The sequence below is a fragment of the Pituophis catenifer genome, unplaced genomic scaffold (assembly GCF_029215685.1).
Source record: "Pituophis catenifer annectens isolate HBS135680 unplaced genomic scaffold, rPitCat1.0.hap2 SCAF_2, whole genome shotgun sequence".
Lineage (NCBI taxonomy): Eukaryota > Metazoa > Chordata > Lepidosauria > Squamata > Colubridae > Pituophis > Pituophis catenifer.
Window position 1 is genome coordinate 88,799,787 of NW_027256882.1, and position 19,428 is coordinate 88,819,214.

Genomic DNA, 19,428 nt, shown 5'->3' on the forward strand with positions numbered 1-19,428 from the left:
AGAAACAAGCAGACAAAACCCCGTTATCCTACCGCCACTTTCCCTTCTACCCCCACCCCACTCCCCCACCCTCATCCAGGAGTGCAGCCTCCCTTTGCGGCTGACTCCAAAGTCAGTTTTTCAAGGAGACATCCAAAATGCTAGTTCTCTTCAATCAAAGTTAGATCCAGATCACTAAAATCTGGTTGGAAGAGTGTCCTTTTGCTTGCTAAATTCCAATTTATTTGTCTTGCTGCTTGTACTGCTGCTTCTTCTTCTTCATCCTCCTCTTCACTTTCACTGAGCACCTGGATACAATTATTAATGGGACTGCAAGGAGCTGAGGGTGATTGTGGGCTGCAAGTCAAGAGCCATGATGGATAGCCACCTTCCTCAGATTTGTCTAACTGACAGACTTCCCCTGCAAATGGTTTCTGTCAAAAAATAAAGAAATGTATATTTCAACACATTTATCTTGTGTTCTAATGTCAACTTGTGGGCATACACATTGTCAGGTGAATTAGAACATTAGTATGATTTACTATAGTGATTGCTCAGTTACAGAAATTAAATATCATTATCAAAATTGCATTATTATATAAGAAGCTGCTATTGTGACTAAATTTTACATTGGCATCCTTCAGTCTCAAAAGACACTGGTATCATGCTCTGGAAAGAGGTCCTAAAACATCATTTAGTGTGACTAAAAACACCAATTCGAGAGTGGCAATCCCTTCCACACCGAGGGCAGATACCTTCTGTCCCCTGCCCAGCCCCCAAAATTCGCTGGTTCCGGGACTGCCTCTTTGCCTCAGCCTGCCGAACAAGTGTCTCTTCGAATTGGAGAAGGCCATGCTGTGTCTTTAGCCTCCAAGCTGAACGATCGGAGGTCAAGGTTTGTGTAACTAAATACCAGAGACATTTTTAAGGGTTCAGCTTGCTGGGATAGACATAAATGTTCAAAAACTGCTTTTATTAACAAACCAAATCTGCCAAGTCTATGGCAAATAGTGTTCCTTATACTTTCTGAAACATTCTAGATACACATAATTGTTCTATTGACATATCTACTACTCCTAGGCTATCTTTATTGTTTTATAGTAATTTTATCTATGGTCTCTCCAACCTCTAGCTATAGATTGCATAACAGATAATCATTGGTTAACAACGACTTGTTCGAAGTTATGATGGCAATGAATGAGTGGTACTTACAATCAGTCCCTGAAGTTCCATTTGTCCCAGTACCCATTCAGTCACGTGATCACCACTTGTGACCTTCCCTGTCGGCACAACCAAACTCAATGGGGAAGCTGGCAGGAATGACTTCTGCTACTTTCTCCCAATTCTGCAACACCTACTCACGCCTAGCCACACTTGCACTGAGCTGCAGCAACCACCTGTGTATTCTGCCCTCCAGAGCAGTGGTCACCAACTGGTGGTCCATGGACCACTGGTGGTCCATGAGAAAATTTTGGTGGTCCATAAAAAAATTATTTGCATTTTTATATTGCACTAAGTACTATTTATCTTTTTTAAAAAAATTCATATTAGTGGTCCAAGGGATTTAAAATTATGAATTTAGTGGTCCCTGAGGTCCGAAAGGTTGGCGACCCCTGCTCCAGAGCACCAATCATACCCCATGTCCAGCCACGCCTACATTGAGCTGCAGCAGCCACCTATGTTCTATCCAGAGCACTCACTCAGCCACCCTTGCGCTGTTTGCAAGCCACCTGGGATTTGCGACTTTTTGTCAACTTCCCCACTTACTTTGCTTGTAGGAAGCTGGCAGAAAGTAGTGAGGAAGTCCTGACTTAACAGCAATAGGGACTACCAGGATCGCCGTTGCTAAGCAACACGGTCCTGCAACATTCCACTTTACAACTACATCCAGTGGCTGTAAAGTGGACAAATTCCAGTTCAATTACCATTGTTTAAAAGAGGACCCACCTGTGGACTAATCGGGAAAAAAATTCAGCATTTTTCCATTAAAGATCATTAGGTAATTTTTTGCTTGTGAATTAAAAAAAAAACCCAGGATCTAGAGTGGATTGCTTTGTTCTAAGTATGAAGAACACTGTGAGCTGTCCAGCTACTTTGGTTCTAATTCTCCCTGCTCATGAATAGTTTCAAATAACCATTGGCTCTTCTAACAAATTAATATCCTGCTAATACAGGTTATTATAAATCCCAGCATGCATCAAGACAAAATTATTTCACTGATATTACCTAGGTTGTCTGCATGAAAACAACCAAGCTCAAGAGAGCACCGAGGACCATTCAAAATTATTTCAATATAACTGCCAATGCAAGTCTCCTCTTTGGAAGGATTAGAAATCTGCCATTTCTAATAAATATACATGGCGCAAAGTCCTCAATTTACAACAATAGGGACCAAAAAACTAGTTAAATGGTGCAATCATTAAGTGAAGCATCACGTGATGGAACACGGTTTTACCTTTTTTGACCTGACATCACATGACTGCAACTTGTGACCTTTCCTGTCGGCTTCCCGATTGATTGGTTGGGAAGGTCGCAAATGGCAAGTGACTGCAGGATGTTGCAACAGTTGTAAATGTGTGATGGCTGACAAATGGCCAACTCATGATCACATGACTAGAGGGATGCTGCAGCAGTCATAACTGCAAGGACCAGTCATGTCACTGATGAATTTTGTTGGTGTCATATATACCATATGAGGTAGTCCTCAACTTGCAATTGGTTTACTTAGTGACTCTTCGAAGTTACAATGGTCTCCCAAAAGTTATTTATGATTTAGATTTGAAGACAGCCCGGCTCCTTTCCATGGTCACATTTTGGGCTTGGCAACTGGGCCACATGTACGGCCATTTGTAGCATCCCATGGTCATGTAACTGCAATTTAGTGGTTTTTTGCTGGAAGCCAACATTTAACTTCTCTGTTTCAGCAAAGAACACCCATTGCAGACAAATGAGTTTGCTTAACTACTGTGGATTCACTTAACATCATGGCGATTCACTTAACCACCACTGCAAAAAATATTGGAGAATTGGGTAGGTCATGTGATGACCCACTTAATGACTAGCACAACTTGCAAACATATTTGCAGGCTCAATTACAGTTATAAATCGAGGACTACCTGTAGATAATCCCCAATGTTTTCCACAGTGTATTGTACTCATTTATTGCTTAGCACCATATAATTGTTGAATATAATATGTTCTGCTACATGGAAAAATCCAATTTTATTTTCAGTTTTTTACTTCCCTTTCACTTCACCTTTTCATTGATTTTACAGGGAAGTTTCAATCAACGTGGCTCCAAAGCCAGGTAAATGATGCTTCCTTTCTTACCTGATTCATCTTGTAGAAATCAAGTGAGGGCCTATGCCACCTCACATCCTCTTCATGGCGCCGCTTGAGACCACATTTCCTGGTGTCCAAGTCACAAGGCTGTGAGCGGCTGCGAGGGAGGCTGTGCTGGTGCCGAAGGAGCTCTGGTGTGGAAGTGGTAGAGCTCTGGGGGGATGGCAAGAATCTGACCGGTGACAGAGAGAAACGGCGTTGCAGGGGGTAGGGCTGCAAAGTCTCTCCTGTCTCCCATGGTACACTTGCTGGCGATTCTCGAGACAGAGCCAGACTGAAAAATGGTGGGCTCCTGCCACCAACAGCACCATCTTGAACACACTGATAAGAGGCACTGGGGACTGGATTGAAGCAAAGTCTGTTGGCTTCCTGAACCAGGTTCTGGGATTGTACTGCTAAAGTGTCCACTCCACTGGTCTCCCGACGTTTGATATGTGTCCACACTTTGGAGCCCAGGGGCCTCCAGACAGCTTGCCAGCGGGAAAGGTCTTCGGGCACTGAGAGTGAACGACAGTGTCTTTTGGTAGGGGGCACAGAAACTTTTTCTGAAACTAAAGAGTTGGTGGCCAGTGCTTGGGATGCAAGATTGTTCAGAGGGCTGTTTTCTGGGCTGCAAGTTGGCAAGGGAAGGCTTAGGGTGGACTGTTGGTAAGGAACTGTGTTGTCTTGGAGATGGATCTTTGGACAGGGAGCTAGGTCCCTCCATGAAGTCCCCTCTGTAAAGAATAACACAGGACAGGAAATTTAAGTTGAGAGCCGCAGCTGTCATCCAGATCAACTTAGTTAAATATTGTATGACATGCGATTTAACAAAAAGATACTGGATTCCTCACATGAAATTGGAACACCTTCCAGCCTACTTCTTTAAGCATTTTAAATATATACAGTATATTAACAACTGTCGAATAAAGATATGCCTAGTTAGAATATTAACTCATAAATGATCTAAATTTAATAACTCTTCTCTAACTCCATTAAAATGTTTAATTCTCCAGCCAAATATTCACAATGTGTTCTTTCTAGTCCCTTAATTATGATAATAGTAGATAAATAAGAGGTTTCTGAATTAAAGATGTGATTATTTCTTACTATACTGCAAAGGAGATATTTATGAATCAAAGAAAGAATAATGCTTCTTGGAGAAAATCACGTTCATAGAGAAGCAGCAGCATACAGAAGGAGGTTTACATCATCTGTATCTAGACACCACCTTCTCTATGGCCTACAATCAGCTCATCGGAGATTAAAATCTAGAAAAAGTTTCCTTAGGTCAATGGAAGACTTCAAAGAATTTAAAAGCAGAGAGGACCTATGAAAAGCTACAAAGAACCAACACAGGATGGAACCATCGGGAGAGCTGGAACTTGGGTCTGGCAAGTATGGAAAACACTGAATAGACTGTGCATGGGTGTAACAAGATCCAGAGATACTCTGAACAAATGGCACTATAGCTTTTGCCCTTTGCAATTGTGGTGACATGCAGACAACAACACATATGTTAACCTGTCCTTTGTGTCCTAATCAATGTACACTTGAGGACTTCATGACAGCACAACAGAATGCAATTAATATTGCTACTTTCTAGGCAGGATCTGTTTAACTTGTTTAATCTTGTCTTTTACATTTTATGTCATATATTTTAAATTTTATGTCATATAGTATGCCTTATTTTAATTGTGATGTTTCTGACATGAATAAACAAACATTGTTGCATTCCATTTATAGTTGGATGTAGTTATAAAGGGAAAAATATACACTTATCACTTTTATTTCTTTCTACAGGAGAAACTAAAAAAAATGAGAACTGATTGAACAATGGAGAACACACTTTTAGTTTATTTAAAAACTTCCTGTTTTCAAATGTTCAGCATCCCTGAGGATATAGGGCTGTTTTCTATTGTTCTCTTCCATCTATATGAAGAAATACATCTAATGCAACTACTGGATTATATTACAGCTACTTCCTTCCTAGTCATATCTTTAGAAAAGAAAGGCAAAAAAAATACTGTTTTAATTCTATTAAGATTCCTTTGCCCAACACCCTGTGTAACTGCAAAAACAGCCAGAATTACTCGTGAAAATCATCAAATGGGTGAAGTACCAAGTTAAAAATACATGCAGCTATGAAATAAACACAGAGAAAAAATTCTAAGAGTTATCTGTTTTTATATATATGACATTGGCTTTCTCAAAATAAAAATCAATACAGATTATTTGAGCCAAAAATATCCACCCACAAGTAAAAATATTTGTGTTAGGTTGGGACATGCAATTAGGGGAACTAATCTATAGTGTAAGGAACAGACACCAGACAGTGAACTCTAGACAGATTGCGAAACATAAAATTATTTTAGACAAGACAGAAGGGAGTCATTATCTGTAAGACCAACAGAATGATAGCCATATTAAATAACCGATTTTAGCTTTAACATCATAGTTAATATATAGTAGCATAAGTAATAGATATTATAGAACTCTAAAGATGTATTCTTTTAAATTTCCTTAATTTGAAAAGTAACATTTTGTAGAAGAAACAAGATCCCTGAATTAGATTCAAATTCTGACAGGCCAGTAATAATCTATACAACAAGTAAGTGATCAGGTTTAAAGCCAAATTTTGTGCTTTACAAACTATCTAGAAACTTGCTAATGAAAAAAAGTAAAAATTATGGAATTTATTACCTTAAACAATACTTTCAGCCAATGCATTAAAACATTTATATAGAAACTATCCCGATTCCAAATGTTTACAATATAATGGTGTTTTAAGGCAAATTGCTGTACAATATATGATAATAATTATATAATTTAGTCACAAGATGATCAGAACAATTACAGGAATGATCCATTTTGGGAAAGTGCATTTCTCTCTTGTATAAAATGTGCCTAAAAGGAATTGGGCACGAGTTAGTGACTAAACAATAAAAAAAGAAATCATACAGCAAATAAAAATCTTACTTTTAAAAATAAAAACTATTTTATTCAAGAGTCAATTTCAGGAACAAAGGTTGCTTTATTTTAAGAGCCATTTAGGAATCCTGAAATATATATAGCTTAAAATATGACTGTATAACTAATATTATTCCAATATTCTATTTGTAATAAGAGTGGTAGCTATTAATTTTAAAATTTAGAATATATGCTTTAATTTATTCACCTTGAGTTTCTTACACTGCATGTTAAAATTGCTCTATTTATGTATTAAGGTTGTTATATTATTGACTATTAAAGTCCTTTAAAATTATTCATCACAATAGGTTTTTACTTTTTTGCTAAGGCCAGTTTTTAGAAAGAGTTAACTATTATGTATATTATACATCCTAAAATTCTTATGTAAGAATATCATTGGAACTATTTATTCAAGTCCATAGGAAGCAGCTAATATGGATACTGCAAGATGAAACTATTGAGAACTTCCAGTACAAACATACAGAAATAAGAAACCTACAGTTTAAAACATATTAAAATTTTAAAATTTTCCCTCCTCTACAGATTGCCTGAAAATAGTAGTTCCTGTTACTATTTAAACATTCTTCCAGCTTTTATCATAGTGATCACTGATTAAAAATGAACGTTTGCTATTTTGACTAAATGTTAATTTAAGAAGGGTAACAGTATCTCATATAGCCTACACAACAAGACCAGAAAGTAAGTTTATCTTGTTAACTTGTTAAGCTTTATGTAGAAAACATAAGAAGAAAAAGAGGACAAGAGATGTAGGCACAAAGGGCAGAAGTTCAGCCAGATGTTCTTACCAGGCGCTATCTGGAAGGGGCTGCCACAGCTGGCCACATTTGCGTGATCGGGCAAAGGCTACAAAGGGAAACACAAAGAGTCACCATATCACAGCAAGGACCAGCACTTTATAAACACGTTTAGTTCTGCAATTCCCACTATTAAGCTTCTCGTAACAACCTAATTTCATTTATGAGATTCTAACAGCATTCAAATATGATGCCCACTTCCCAATTCCTATAGCATTCTCTCTAAGTAGACAACATTTAAGTTTTACCTCAAGGGAATCTTTCTAACATTTCAATTAAACTGAAAACTGAGACAGTTGGGACAAAATAATCAATCAGAAACTGATTTACTCAAGCTTGATCACTAGACTTCCATATCTTGCCATCAACCATCAACTATTAACTATGATGTCTGACAGAGTTTTAAAATTTCCCATTTATGCTTTGCCCATATTAGATTAAAATTTTAAAGATACTTCCCTACTCCACCCCATGGGAAATGTGAAAATGCCCATGGAAATTTTTTTTACATTTTATTCATGAAAATAATTTACTTGTTTAGTTGGGTTCCATTTTTCTTTGCTGTATTTTTTTCAATTTTTCAAAAGCTCTCTGAATCAATGACAATATATTGTTAATTATTTATCTGTACGAAAGCTCTATTACTGAGAAAATGAGCAGGTATAAGATAGTTTTCTGAACTATGATTCACCAGATAATCTACATTCTAATATCTTCAAAAATCATTAACAATGACAGAATATGCCTGATTGAATTTCATGTCCCACAGAAAATTAACGGAAAGTCCCATTTATGGCACCTTTATCCCTCCCCATCCTGTAATGTTTTGCTTTCAAATGCTGACAGACTAACATGTAGCCATGTTACAGGGGCGTATTTTCTATTCCAGGTCACTAGTTTTCTATTGCATAGCTTCATCTACTCAAAGAACATTACAACAACAAACTTGACTCTACCTTTCCTGCAAAAGCTTCATTAGGCCACATCCCATTCTTGGAAGTCTACACCTCAGTGTTCAAACTTCTGGATGGAAAAGATAAATTCTGTTCCTGGCTGCACCTGCAGGGACTTTGTGCTGCTATAATGTATTAATTTCCAGGCACATTCACCGTGGACTCCAGACCTAAAAAGAATCAGGAAGCACATGCTTCATATTCCACTGAATCACTCCCTTTTAATTTATATTTTGATACAGGAGCATATTGTCCTTGGTTTTTCAAGTCAGGTCAACTCTCCTTAGGTTACAAGGATAGTCTGTGGAGGGAATTTCTTTGTACAGCTGTTTCTGCCCCTATTAAGAAAAAAAAAACATGGAAAAAGTACAGACCCAGAAATGCTTTACATTATAGGATGACTGGAAATTAAGATAGAAGTCATGCACGCAAGCTTCAAATTGGTGGGAGAATAGGACAGCCTTTACCCTGGTTCATCTTATCCTCCAGCTGCACTGTTGCTAGATCTGGAGACTCTGCTCACAGATACTCATGCTTTAGTATCCTGTCTCGTTACGACACACTGCACGTGGGGCTATCTTTGGAAAGCATTCAGAAGCTTCAGCTGATCTATAACATACCAGCATGTGTCGTATTGCATGTACCAAAGTTTGCCCATGTAATACTTCAGATGTGTGAGCTGTTTTAGTGTTCCCAGTGATCTTCCAGATGCAATTCAAAGTATTGGCTATCACCTTTAAAGCTCTGCATGGCACAAGGCCAGATCACACATGAGCCTGCCTGTTTCCATTCATTTGTGCCCATCTCACCAGATCTGGCAGGGTAAGCATCTGCTGGATCCCTTTAGTGAAGGGGTGTCAAACTCACCTTCTCATGGTGGTGTCACGTGACGTATTGTGACTTTGCTAAACCGGGCGTGGGTATGGTCAGTGTGTGACGCATCTGGCCTGCGGGCCGCGAGTTTGACAGCCCTGCTTTAGTGAAATAGGATCATTATGCAGACATGAGGGACATTTCTTTTCTGTTGCCATGTCTGCCCGGTGGAACAACTTCCCCTTGTTAAGTCAGGATAGCACTGACCCCACTGGCCTTAAGGAAAGCTGTAATAAAACTAGTTTTTCTCATATAAGCATTAAAGCTAAGTTGTTAATGGAGTTTGATGTTAGTGAATTTGATATTAAGGATAAGGTGTGAGATACCTTGACTTTCATATTCTGCATATTACCGGTATATTTCACTGCTGTTTTGCATTTGTATTTATACTGTTTTTATTGTTTAGCACTGTGACCTATCCAGAGTTGTTTATTTAAGATCAGTGGCCATATAAATTTTATGAATAATAACTCTTAGAAAACAAGAAATTTCATATAAACTGAGTTTCTATACGTCTGCCATAAAGTCTGCATTTAGAAGCCTCTAACATTTAGCATGGAATGGTTCTGACACCAATTCTTGTCAATGTACATGTGCAGTTATTATAGCAAAATATTTGCTGAACATAGGTCATCCTATGGAAGCAATACACTTGGTATTTATTCCCTCAAGTAGCAGAATATTGTAAGATAGGAACAGGCAAGTAGCACCATCAGAAGGTGATGGCAACAGTGGTAACAGCAAACAAAACCAGGAGGTGAGAAAGGCCTGAAATAAACACAAGTTTTTCTAATTTTTCTAATTTATTCTATCATGTCATCAGAATTTTGTGAGAAGAGAATATGATAATACAAGCTGTTGCAACAAACTCTTAATACTTACCACAGGCTTATTATGTGATCCAAGGAAACAAATTTATACTTATCTGAAATTTTCCTTCTGCAAACTCCAAAATTTCAAGAACTTTGTTACCAGTTCACAGAATATTTCTTATCCTTACTATTCTTTAATCAAATTCAGTCTGCTTTCCCCATAAATGCTATCCCCATAATTGTTATGCTAAATCAAAGCAGAGAAGCATGTGGTTCAGAACTTATTTTAGCAGTGGCCAGCCAGAAGGCAAAAAAATGTTATAAGTAGAATATATTAGCAAAATTCTTCCATCTGTTGTGACTACAGCTACCTATAGCCTATAATTTATGCAGTAGGTATCATCATGCAGCATTAAATTCCATACGTTAATCACATCTGTACATAAAATAGTCTTTCTGTTCATAAACAGGCTACAAATATCATTTTTCTAGAGGAAGAGAATTTATTATCCATACTAGTAGTTTGATAAATATACAAATATATGGGGTGGGTGGATCAGGGAAGAGCCTAATGATGTTTCTATTAATTTTTTAATATTAAAAACTAGTTGTTCCATAATCTCAAAAGTAAACTAGCCTAAGCAAGTGTCTAGGACAGTGATGGCTAACCTTTTTGCCATCGCGTGCCAGGAGAGGGGGCAGGGCGGGGGAGGGTCGTGCACGCACGTGCCCACGCGCATGCGTGCGCAACCCCCTCCCCCCTCGCTCCTGGCACATGATGGCCTGTTAGGCCCGTTTTTCTTTCTTACCTGGTTCCAGATCCTCTCTGTGTATCTGGGAAGGGCGAAAACAGCCTTTCCCACTCCCTTGGAGGCCCTACGGAGGCTGAAAGGGCCCATTTCCCAACTCTCGGTGGGACAGGAAGTGACATTTTTTGCTGTCCCCAGTCTCCAGAACCTCTCTAGGAATCTCTAGGAGCCTCTCTAGGAGGCTCTGGAGGCTGGGGACAGGAAAAAACGTCACTTCCTGTCCCACCGAGAATCGGGAAATGGGCCCTTTCAGCCTCCATAGGGCCTCCAAGGGAGTGGGAAAGGCTGTTTTTGCCCTTTCCAGATACACAGAGGGGATCTGGAGCCAGGTAAGAAAGAAAAACGGGCCTTCCCCACCCCGCCCCCAGGCCCTCCAGAGGCAGGAAACAGCCTGTTTCCCTACTTCTGGTGGGCCCAGAAGGCCCGAAAATCAGCTGGCCAGCGCGCGCATGCGCCCCAGAGCTGAGCTGGCGTGCCCACTAATATGGCTCCACATGCCACCTGTGGCACGCGTGCCATAGGTTCGCCATCACGGGTCTAGGAGATCAAAAATTGCTTCAGGTCTACTCAGTTTTATTCTTTCAGCAAGAAAATACCCTGTTGTTCAATGACAGGTTGCTAATTGCAACCTGTCATTGAACAGGTTGCAATTTTTTTGACCTACCTGTTGCCCATCTCAGCTTTATATGTATTTTTTTAAAAAACACTTAGGCATACAGGTTACAGGTTCTCACCCATCTTTTCACATATTTGCTTTTAAAAACGTTCTGCATCTCCTGATTATTGAGATGAGGTGTTGAATAAAGTAAGCATGAAAAATTTCACAGACACTGATGCCTGCTCTCTCTAAATAATGGCCTCTTTAAAAATATCACAAATCTACTGCAAAGATACTAGCAGTTTCTGAAGTTATTTTAGCTTTTTCAAGGTGCAGAAATGAAGCACAGATTATCTGACAAACAAAACTAAAGTAGCGCTTCCAGAGAAGATATAAATTACATAATAAACACCATTCTGTCTCTACAGAATCTAGCATACTATCGGTACTGGTTCTTACAGGCAATCCTCATTTAGCGACCACAGATGAGATGGCAATTTGGTTGTTAAACAAAGTGATTGCTAAGTGGATGGTATATTGATTGGTCTTATGACCATATCAAAAATATAAAACAAAAATAAAATACAGGATATAAGTCCAGGGTAAAATAGGCAAAAGGAAAATACAGTAATATATATGTGTTGAATATTGCTAAATGAAACCATGACTATGCTTATGATATTACTTTAGCTTTTCTTTGTTTTCCAGACCTGTGAAGGTCAGAAATGGGAAAATTGGTCATAAAATTATTTTTTCATTACCACTATAACTGCAGACAGACACTAAATGAGGCAGTCACTAAAGAAGGATTATCTGTTATTTAACATAAGCTGCCCAGAGTCGCTTCAACAGTGAGATAGTGCTGCACATAATTTAATAAACATAAAACAACAGAAACTTTTTTAGCTCATACAATAGGTTTGCACTAGATTGATAAATAAAAATATCCATTTGAGCTGCAAACTTATACCCTAAAGCTGTTTGTTAACTTCTCCTCAGTTTTAAAAACAGTTTACCCCATAACATGGACAGGAAGCTGTTCAAGATAAAGAGTTCAAAATCTCCTGATCCTGGCATCTGTAGTACATTGATGTTAGTACAATATTGTTAATATATTAGCAATATAATATATATATATTATAAAGAGAAGAAATCATACCAGGTTGATGCCGAATGATATGCATTTCAATTTCTCCAAGCTCTGCTTTTTGTAGCTGCTCAGTTATCAGTGTGATCATGGCTTCTTAGGAAGGCCTGGCATTTTCTTGAGACTCCAGCACTTGCCAGCCTTCTGCCTTCCTCAGCAAGTCCAGCTGTGTTTAATCATCATCAGTTACCATATCTGCTCATTCACAATCTAGCCAAATTCCATGTCATTCTCCTGACCCCTGCAGGAAACAGACATATTAATGAATCCTACTTGTTCAAGTCTGATCTGTTCCTTAAAACCTGAATGTGCACATTGGTTTCTTCCTTGTATAATCCCTATCTGCAATACGCAGGGAGAAAGCAAAGTCTGACAAGCAAATCAGATTGCAAAACAGTATCTGTGTGTGTGTGATGGGGGGTGGGGGGATATTCTGTCCCAAAGAAGTCCCAGAGCATAAACTACCAGTCAACCAGAAACATCCATGATTCTCTTATCCTCTTAAGCAGGACTCAACACCTTGTAGCTTCAGTGATGAATGAGGCTACTTAAGAACCTTTTTGCAGAAACACAAAAACTTTTGACTGTGATTCCTGAAAACTTAAAATACCATAATTTATCATTCAAAAGAAAAGTCTTAAATAGTGTCCAGAACAGTTTAAAAACCCACGTAAGCTAAGCCTCACTTACACATACCACATAGTCCCACTAAATATTCAAATGCTATAGATAGAAGTGATTGGCAGAGTCGTCAATGAGTTTCTTGCTATCTGGGAATTTGAATGGCCTGCCTGTCTAAAATCAGCATTTACCTTTTTAATTTCATTCTTTTTTTTTTAATGTTTCAACAGACTCTCCTCCAAAGTTCCAATGCCTCATTTTGTGGCATTGTACCACAATGTACAAATTTGTACACAAAATGTACAAATCTAAGAAGCTAGATTCTCTTTTCTTATTTCAGTATTTATATCTCACCCCAATGAACCAGGTACAGTTAATAAAAATAATTAAAACAACTGCTCACGCCATAAAATTCAAAATATTTTAAGAGTTCTGATTAAAAGTAGTGAATATTGAACGGAAATTAAAAATAAAAATAGTAAAAACCAACTATCAGAAATAAGGCAGTCAAATGATCATTAGCTACTCCTCAAATGCTCACTGAAATAAAATTCTCTTTACCATCTTCCTCAAAATAGATATTGCGGGGGTGGTCAGGGCTTCTGAGGACAAACTAATTGTAATGGGGCAGACAATAAGAAGACCTGTCTCCAGGCTCCCACCCCCTCACTCCTAATGAAGAAAGGATCCAAAGCATCCTCTCTTATCTTAAATATACTGTAAAAGCAGATTCTGTTTGGAGGAGACATTCCTTAAGATATAGGGGCCAAAGTCCACGGGACTTTAGTTTAATACCAAAATATTGAATTGTACTCAGAAACCTAGTGGCAATCAAAGCAAGCCTGCAAAATAAATATTCCATGCTAAAACAGCTCTGATCTGTTAGCAAGTGAGCAGCTTCCAAGTAGTTTTCAAGAGCAATAAACTAACCTTGAGGTGCTAAGGGCAGGAGTTACTGTAACCAACTTTTGTGCTCCAAAAAAGGCTGCAACTGGAATACCAACTGTGGGTGACCAAAAGATAATTTCTACTTGCTGATCAAACAGGACCACACGTCCAGGAGAACCCCAAGATTTGCTCCTTCAGGGATAGACTCTCACAGTCTCAACCACAGGAATCTGACCAAGGTAAAGGACTGATCACAATATCTTCTATCTTCTAATTCAGGGGTGTCAAACTCACGTCGTCACAGCGGCATCACGTGACATATCGGGACTTTCCCCTTCGCTAAAATGGGTTTGGGCGTGGCCAGCGTGTGACACATCCAGCCTGCAGGCTGGGAGTTTGACAGCCCTGTTCTAGCTCATACTTCATTTATCCTGAGGTAAAGGCTTCTTCCACATGAGTCAGGCCAAAAAAAGTCTGAGAAAAGTCTATGGTTGCAACAGAAGCTATGAATTCTTGATCCCATCCAGATCACAAGTCCAGAGCATGGAAACTGGAGTCCACCAGCTACCTCGAGTGGGGAAGAATCTAATATCAGTGTTTTAACTTTAAGAGGAAGACAGTATGCCAGCAGTATACCTAATTTATCCCCACAACTCAACTTCAAAGAGTATCATTTGTGGGGCAGGACATTTGGTGACAACCAAGTTCTCCTGTAAAATCATCACCACCATCAACCCCCTGAGCCTTGGAGCCATGGTTACAGAAGCATTCAAAGTGAGGGCAACTCTTAGACAGAACTACATATCCTTCTTTGCCCAATTAGGATCATTATCATGCCAAATCTAAACATTCATCTACCCCTTAATGTGGAATGTGGCTTTATTATATAGGCTTCTGGTATTCACGAACAGCGGCCTTAGACCAGGTTGTTAAGTAATCTGGTCTCCCATACCCATAGAAGAGGTAATTGAGTTGAAAAATGGATTGGCACCTAAAAGCCAATCCCATCTCCTCCTTAAAAGGAGCTGTGGTGCCGCAGTGGTTAAAATGCAGTACTGCAGGCTACTTCTGTTGGCTGCCAGCAGTTTGATCCTCACCAGTGTCAAGGTTGATTCACCCTTCCATCCTTCCAAGGTTGGTAAAATGAGGACCCAGATTGTTGGGGGCAATATGCTGACTCTGTAAACCTCTTAGAGAGGACTGTAAAGCAGTATATAAGTCTAAGTGCTATTACTAAAACATCCTGCTCAAGGCATGCCTTCCTCTGCCATCACAGTGGTAATTTGCCCTTGCTCTTAACACTCACCCTTAAGGTCTCAGACCTCCTGCCCCCACCATATTTCCTATATAGTTAGCTATCCAGAGTTACTTTATATGGGTAGCCACATAATCCAATAAATAAATAAATACCTTCTTAAATATATTATGGCAAAACATACAATGCTTCATGATAAGGAAACCAAACGAATTACTGTATGCAAAAACATGAACAATCCCATAGTCCATGTGCTGTTTCTTATCAGCATTGCTCAGCATTCAATAAATTGGATTATAAATTACAGTCAACTATGTAATATTGCTATCTTTATCCCAATTTGAGATTCCTTTCTTCATTTGTATAACTAATCTCTCATGTTATATTTTACTAAATTATTTACTTCAATTTTCAATATACTTTATTTGCTTTCGGAATACCTTGCTAATTTACCATTTTGTTTTGTACAAGTTAATGAAAATTAACAATACTATTTGTTTATCAACATAGACAAACTTTGTTATGTATTTTTTTAAAGTGAGCAAAACAATTTTTAAACTGTAGCAGAGAAAAACTATTTGTTTCATTCATTCTTAGTAAAAGCAGATTAATGTTTAAACAATACTTTGAATATTGCAAAGTTCAAATCCTCTGCACATTTTACCTATAAATAACAGTAGCTAAATGTGTCTTATGTCTAAGTACATAGCAACAGGTTTTCATTGCAACCAATCTAGTCTAATCCAATACATATCAGCATACTTGCTGATTTCAATAAAGCTTACTTTTGAGGAAGAATAATATTTTTGTCAATATATAGAGTAATCTAGTTCACAAATCATGCTGTCCTAACATCTTTAAGAATAATATGTTGATTAAACCACAATCAGCTATTTGTACCAAGCTATAAATGATAATTCACAAATCATTATGGCTAGGTGTACACTGCATTTGAAGTCAAAACAAAATAAGTTTATGGGTTAATTTTATAAACTCAATTAATTATAACTATTCAAGGATTAGTATAACTCACTCATCATTTAATCACAAGTGACTATATTTCAGATTAAAATAGTTGGCAGCCTAACATCTATCTTAAAGAAATTAGAAAAAACAGGAAAGATCTAATGATTTTTTTCTGAAACCATACTTTTTTTAATGTTTCATTTCTTAATTATTTTTTAGTATCTTTAACTTCCATAATATCCTTTCTGCTCAAATATTAATAATAAAAGTGATACAAAAAAACTTTTTGCTATCATGGGTGAAGGGGCTCCATAGATTTAGTAGCCTTATCATTTAAAGTAAATAATGATTACATATCTCAATGATAGAGAAAGATAGAATTCTAAAAACAAAAAAATACTGTACAAAGGAGAAAGGGCTTTTATTAGAAATCTAGTACTAATTTAAGTAGATTTGCTCACATTCAGTCTCTCCATCTTCCTCTTCTTACCGCCCGGTTTTATTCTCTTCTTCATTGCTTGCTTTAAATGTTAAGGTCTTTTAGGTTGGACACCTACCCACTTGTTTATATTTGCTTTTGAAATTCAGGGAGGTAGAATATACTAGTGGTGCTAAATAAGTAGAAACAATAAAATGCATATTCAAAAATGTTAGATTCATTAAGAATTAAGAGGGCTATCTAAAAATACCTTTTTATTCTACATTTTAAAGAGATACCTACAACAGTTCAGTTACTATTACAAATTAACTGCAATTGTAAATTGAGGCTTTGTTCACACAACATGCAAGCCCATAATTAACCCAGCTGTCTGGGTACATAGTGCACACTAACCAATAAATTAAATATACAGTACTGGCTGGGTTTGCACAATGCAGCGAGTCACACACTTTATTTTACCCTAGCAAGTTATGCAAAACCAGGCTTACTTTGGAGCAAATTAATTTAAGTTAATGGAACTTGTTCCTCTACATTTCTACGTTTTCCATTTCACTTAACAGAAATAACCATTAAAATCAACATTACACTTATCATACATAGGTGTTTATAAAATTTCCTCAAGTTTTTCTGGGCTAAATGTGTCTTAGATGCCAATCTAGACAATTTATATTAGCTCTATTTTAAAATTAATCAAGAACTGTAATCCTGATTCATTTAGCAGTTAATAGAATATACTAGATTTGCATCTGAAAGAAGTTCAGACCTCTCTGCTCAGTCAGGGAGCCTACTGGGTGGCCTTGAATAAGTCAGTATCTTTCCACTATTTCCTAACTATTAGGACTATTGTGAGAATCAGCTAAAACATGTACTATAATCTTCCACAGACCTCAAGTAAATAATGTAAAAGAAGTGTGGAAGAATAAGTAGAATTTAAATCTCGTATTATCTGGAAAACACCTCCTGATTATTCTTCACGACTGTTAGCCAAAATTATTATTTTGCTTCATTTCCTGTTCTGCAATTATACACTGCATCTTCCTGTACTCCTCCTTATTTTAATAGCTTCAGGTCATGGGCCTTTAAAAGGCTCCAGATAAATGAAGCCATTTTACTTGATGCCTTTTAACATTAAAGCCGAGCATGCCAACAACCCTTTTTAAAAGAAAGTATTTTCTTTTGCAGTTGCTTTCTCATCCCGGTCTCTAATTTGATTTCATTCAGTTCCTTCAATTACATAATTACCTACTTAGTAAGCACAAATCAAGAGGTAGGCCTTAAGCAACCTCAGGGTTCCCTGCTGCAAAGACATACATACTAGTAAGACTCCACACGCCAAAAGACTGTATCACAAGCAGTGGGGATTCGACTGCTTTTAAGAATGGGTCCCATCAACCTAGTTTTAGAAATGCATCCACAGGGGACGCAGTCTCTTAACAAAGCAGGCCCTGTTCCACCCTCTTCTGAAGGAGCCAATCACCTCCTCCCCACTTCTCCACCGAGGCCCTCCATTCCACCCCAAATTCCCATACAGATTCACCCACTTAGAGACAACAGCCACCTCCTTGCCCGAAATCCCCACCTTGCTTCTCTCTCTCTCCATCAACCCCCCCCCGCATAAAAACAAAACCACCCCGACTTCCTTTTTTATGACAACATGTCCACAAGACCCCCATCTCTTCACAAAGACCATCCCACCTTAGCCTGCTGCTGCTTTCCCACCTCACGCCCAGTGTGTTCCCCCCCCCCAACATCCCCACATTACCCACTCAAGCTCTGCAGCCCCTTCGGCACGTACCGAACAGCCGATCCCTCCCCCGCCCCCTCGCGCCTGCTGGAGGGGGCGGCAGCTCCAACACCTCGCGGCGGCTCAGCCAGAGAAGTAGTGCGCCCCAATAGTCTCACGCGCCCCCCACTCCCTATTCTAAACACCGCTGGAACCAACCATCTAACTGAAGGGAGATTGCCTCCTGGACTCCCAAGCAGTGGCACCCGCTGCCGGCCGGCCCTCTCCGTCTTCCAGCTGCCGCCCCCACCCGGCGGCCCGGGCTCCCAGCCCCCCGCCAGGAGCCTCCGCTCCCCTTTCCGTCGGGAGTGGATCGACCTGCTTGGGCCGAACCAACCACACAACAGTGGGGGGGGCAGGGGGTCAAATATCTCGGGGGCAATCGAGAAGGCAGTTTCAGAAACAAGACTCACGCATCCGTCCGGAGCTAACACACGCCTCCCTCCGGCTACGCAAAGATTTCCATCTTTTACGAAGCACAGTCTCGGCCCCACAAGTACATCCCCCCCCCCATGGACCGTACCACGTAGCAAAGTATGACGGGATACGTAGTACAATGTGGTGGGGTGGTTTTTTTTTTTTTTTACTAGAATGGACAACCTTTGGATGACTGGGGTGCAATTCGTTCTTTGGATTTCTGCCGAGCCACAGGCATGGTTGAAATTCTGAGATTGCGCAACTTTATTAAATACATAACATTTCCGAATTCATATTTTATGGTAAAAAATATATCTAAAATATAGCTTGACAAGCATGTCAAGAGTATTTTGCTTTCTACCAGACATCTAATTCCTATCTGAAATTGCACAACAGCCAGCTGAGACTATTACTCTTGAATGTTGACCCTTCCATTAAGAAAAAAAAAGTATCTCCAAGTCTATTTATAAAAAGCATAAACAAACAGCTATTACCCTGATTGGAACAAAGTATGACAGATTGTAGGAGTGTAATGAATAATTACAGTGTACTCCAACATTTGTTAAGTTTCAGTAAAGCAAATATTTACTTTCAGAAGAGTACATAACTTGTATTAGCACATGCTTACTTATGGTTAACATAACCCAATCAATGTGTTTTACTACCCACCTACTAAACACATGGGCTGAGTTTGCAGATCTACAAAGCTAAAATGTGGTGAGCTAATTTCTAGTTCTATATATCATATGAATATAGTTCTAGAATTACAACTTTACGCTATC

At 38.7% G+C, this 19,428-nt stretch overlaps 1 protein-coding gene across 9 annotated transcripts; it reads right to left on the minus strand.

Annotated features, from left to right (window-relative positions):
• Nucleotides 1-46: 46 nt before the first annotated feature.
• Nucleotides 47-18,729, minus strand: FAM53C (family with sequence similarity 53 member C). Of its 9 annotated transcripts, none has more exons than XM_070933769.1 (7): nt 18,389-18,521; nt 16,469-16,618; nt 12,290-12,518; nt 8,042-8,208; nt 7,077-7,134; nt 3,310-4,037; nt 47-413 (listed from the first exon to the last, which is right to left on the minus strand). In XM_070933769.1, exons 4-7 carry the CDS (start codon nt 8,069-8,071, stop codon nt 141-143), a joined length of 1,089 nt encoding a protein of 362 aa, XP_070789870.1. In that variant the 5' UTR covers nt 8,072-8,208; nt 12,290-12,518; nt 16,469-16,618; nt 18,389-18,521; the 3' UTR covers nt 47-140. The 9 variants fall into 9 exon arrangements, with proteins under 9 accessions (XP_070789870.1, XP_070789869.1, XP_070789871.1 ...); XM_070933768.1 differs by lacking the exon at nt 18,389-18,521 and adding an exon at nt 18,242-18,382; XM_070933770.1 differs by lacking the exon at nt 18,389-18,521 and adding an exon at nt 18,242-18,382 and having other exon boundaries at nt 8,042-8,376.
• Nucleotides 18,730-19,428: the final 699 nt, after the last annotated feature.

What these genes read in the sequence shown, in the direction of transcription:
- FAM53C (XM_070933774.1), bottom strand. Translation starts at nt 8,071, where the DNA reads ATGTGGCCTAATGAAGCTTTTGCAGGAAAG. An exon ending in CCCCTTCCAGATAGCGCCTG is followed by an intron (nt 4,038 to 7,076) that starts GTAAGAACATCT and finishes TATTCTTTACAG; the next exon opens with AGGGGACTTCATGGAGGGAC. An exon ending in ATTTCTACAAGATGAATCAG is followed by an intron (nt 414 to 3,309) that starts GTAAGAAAGGAA and finishes ATTTTTTGACAG; the next exon opens with AAACCATTTGCAGGGGAAGT.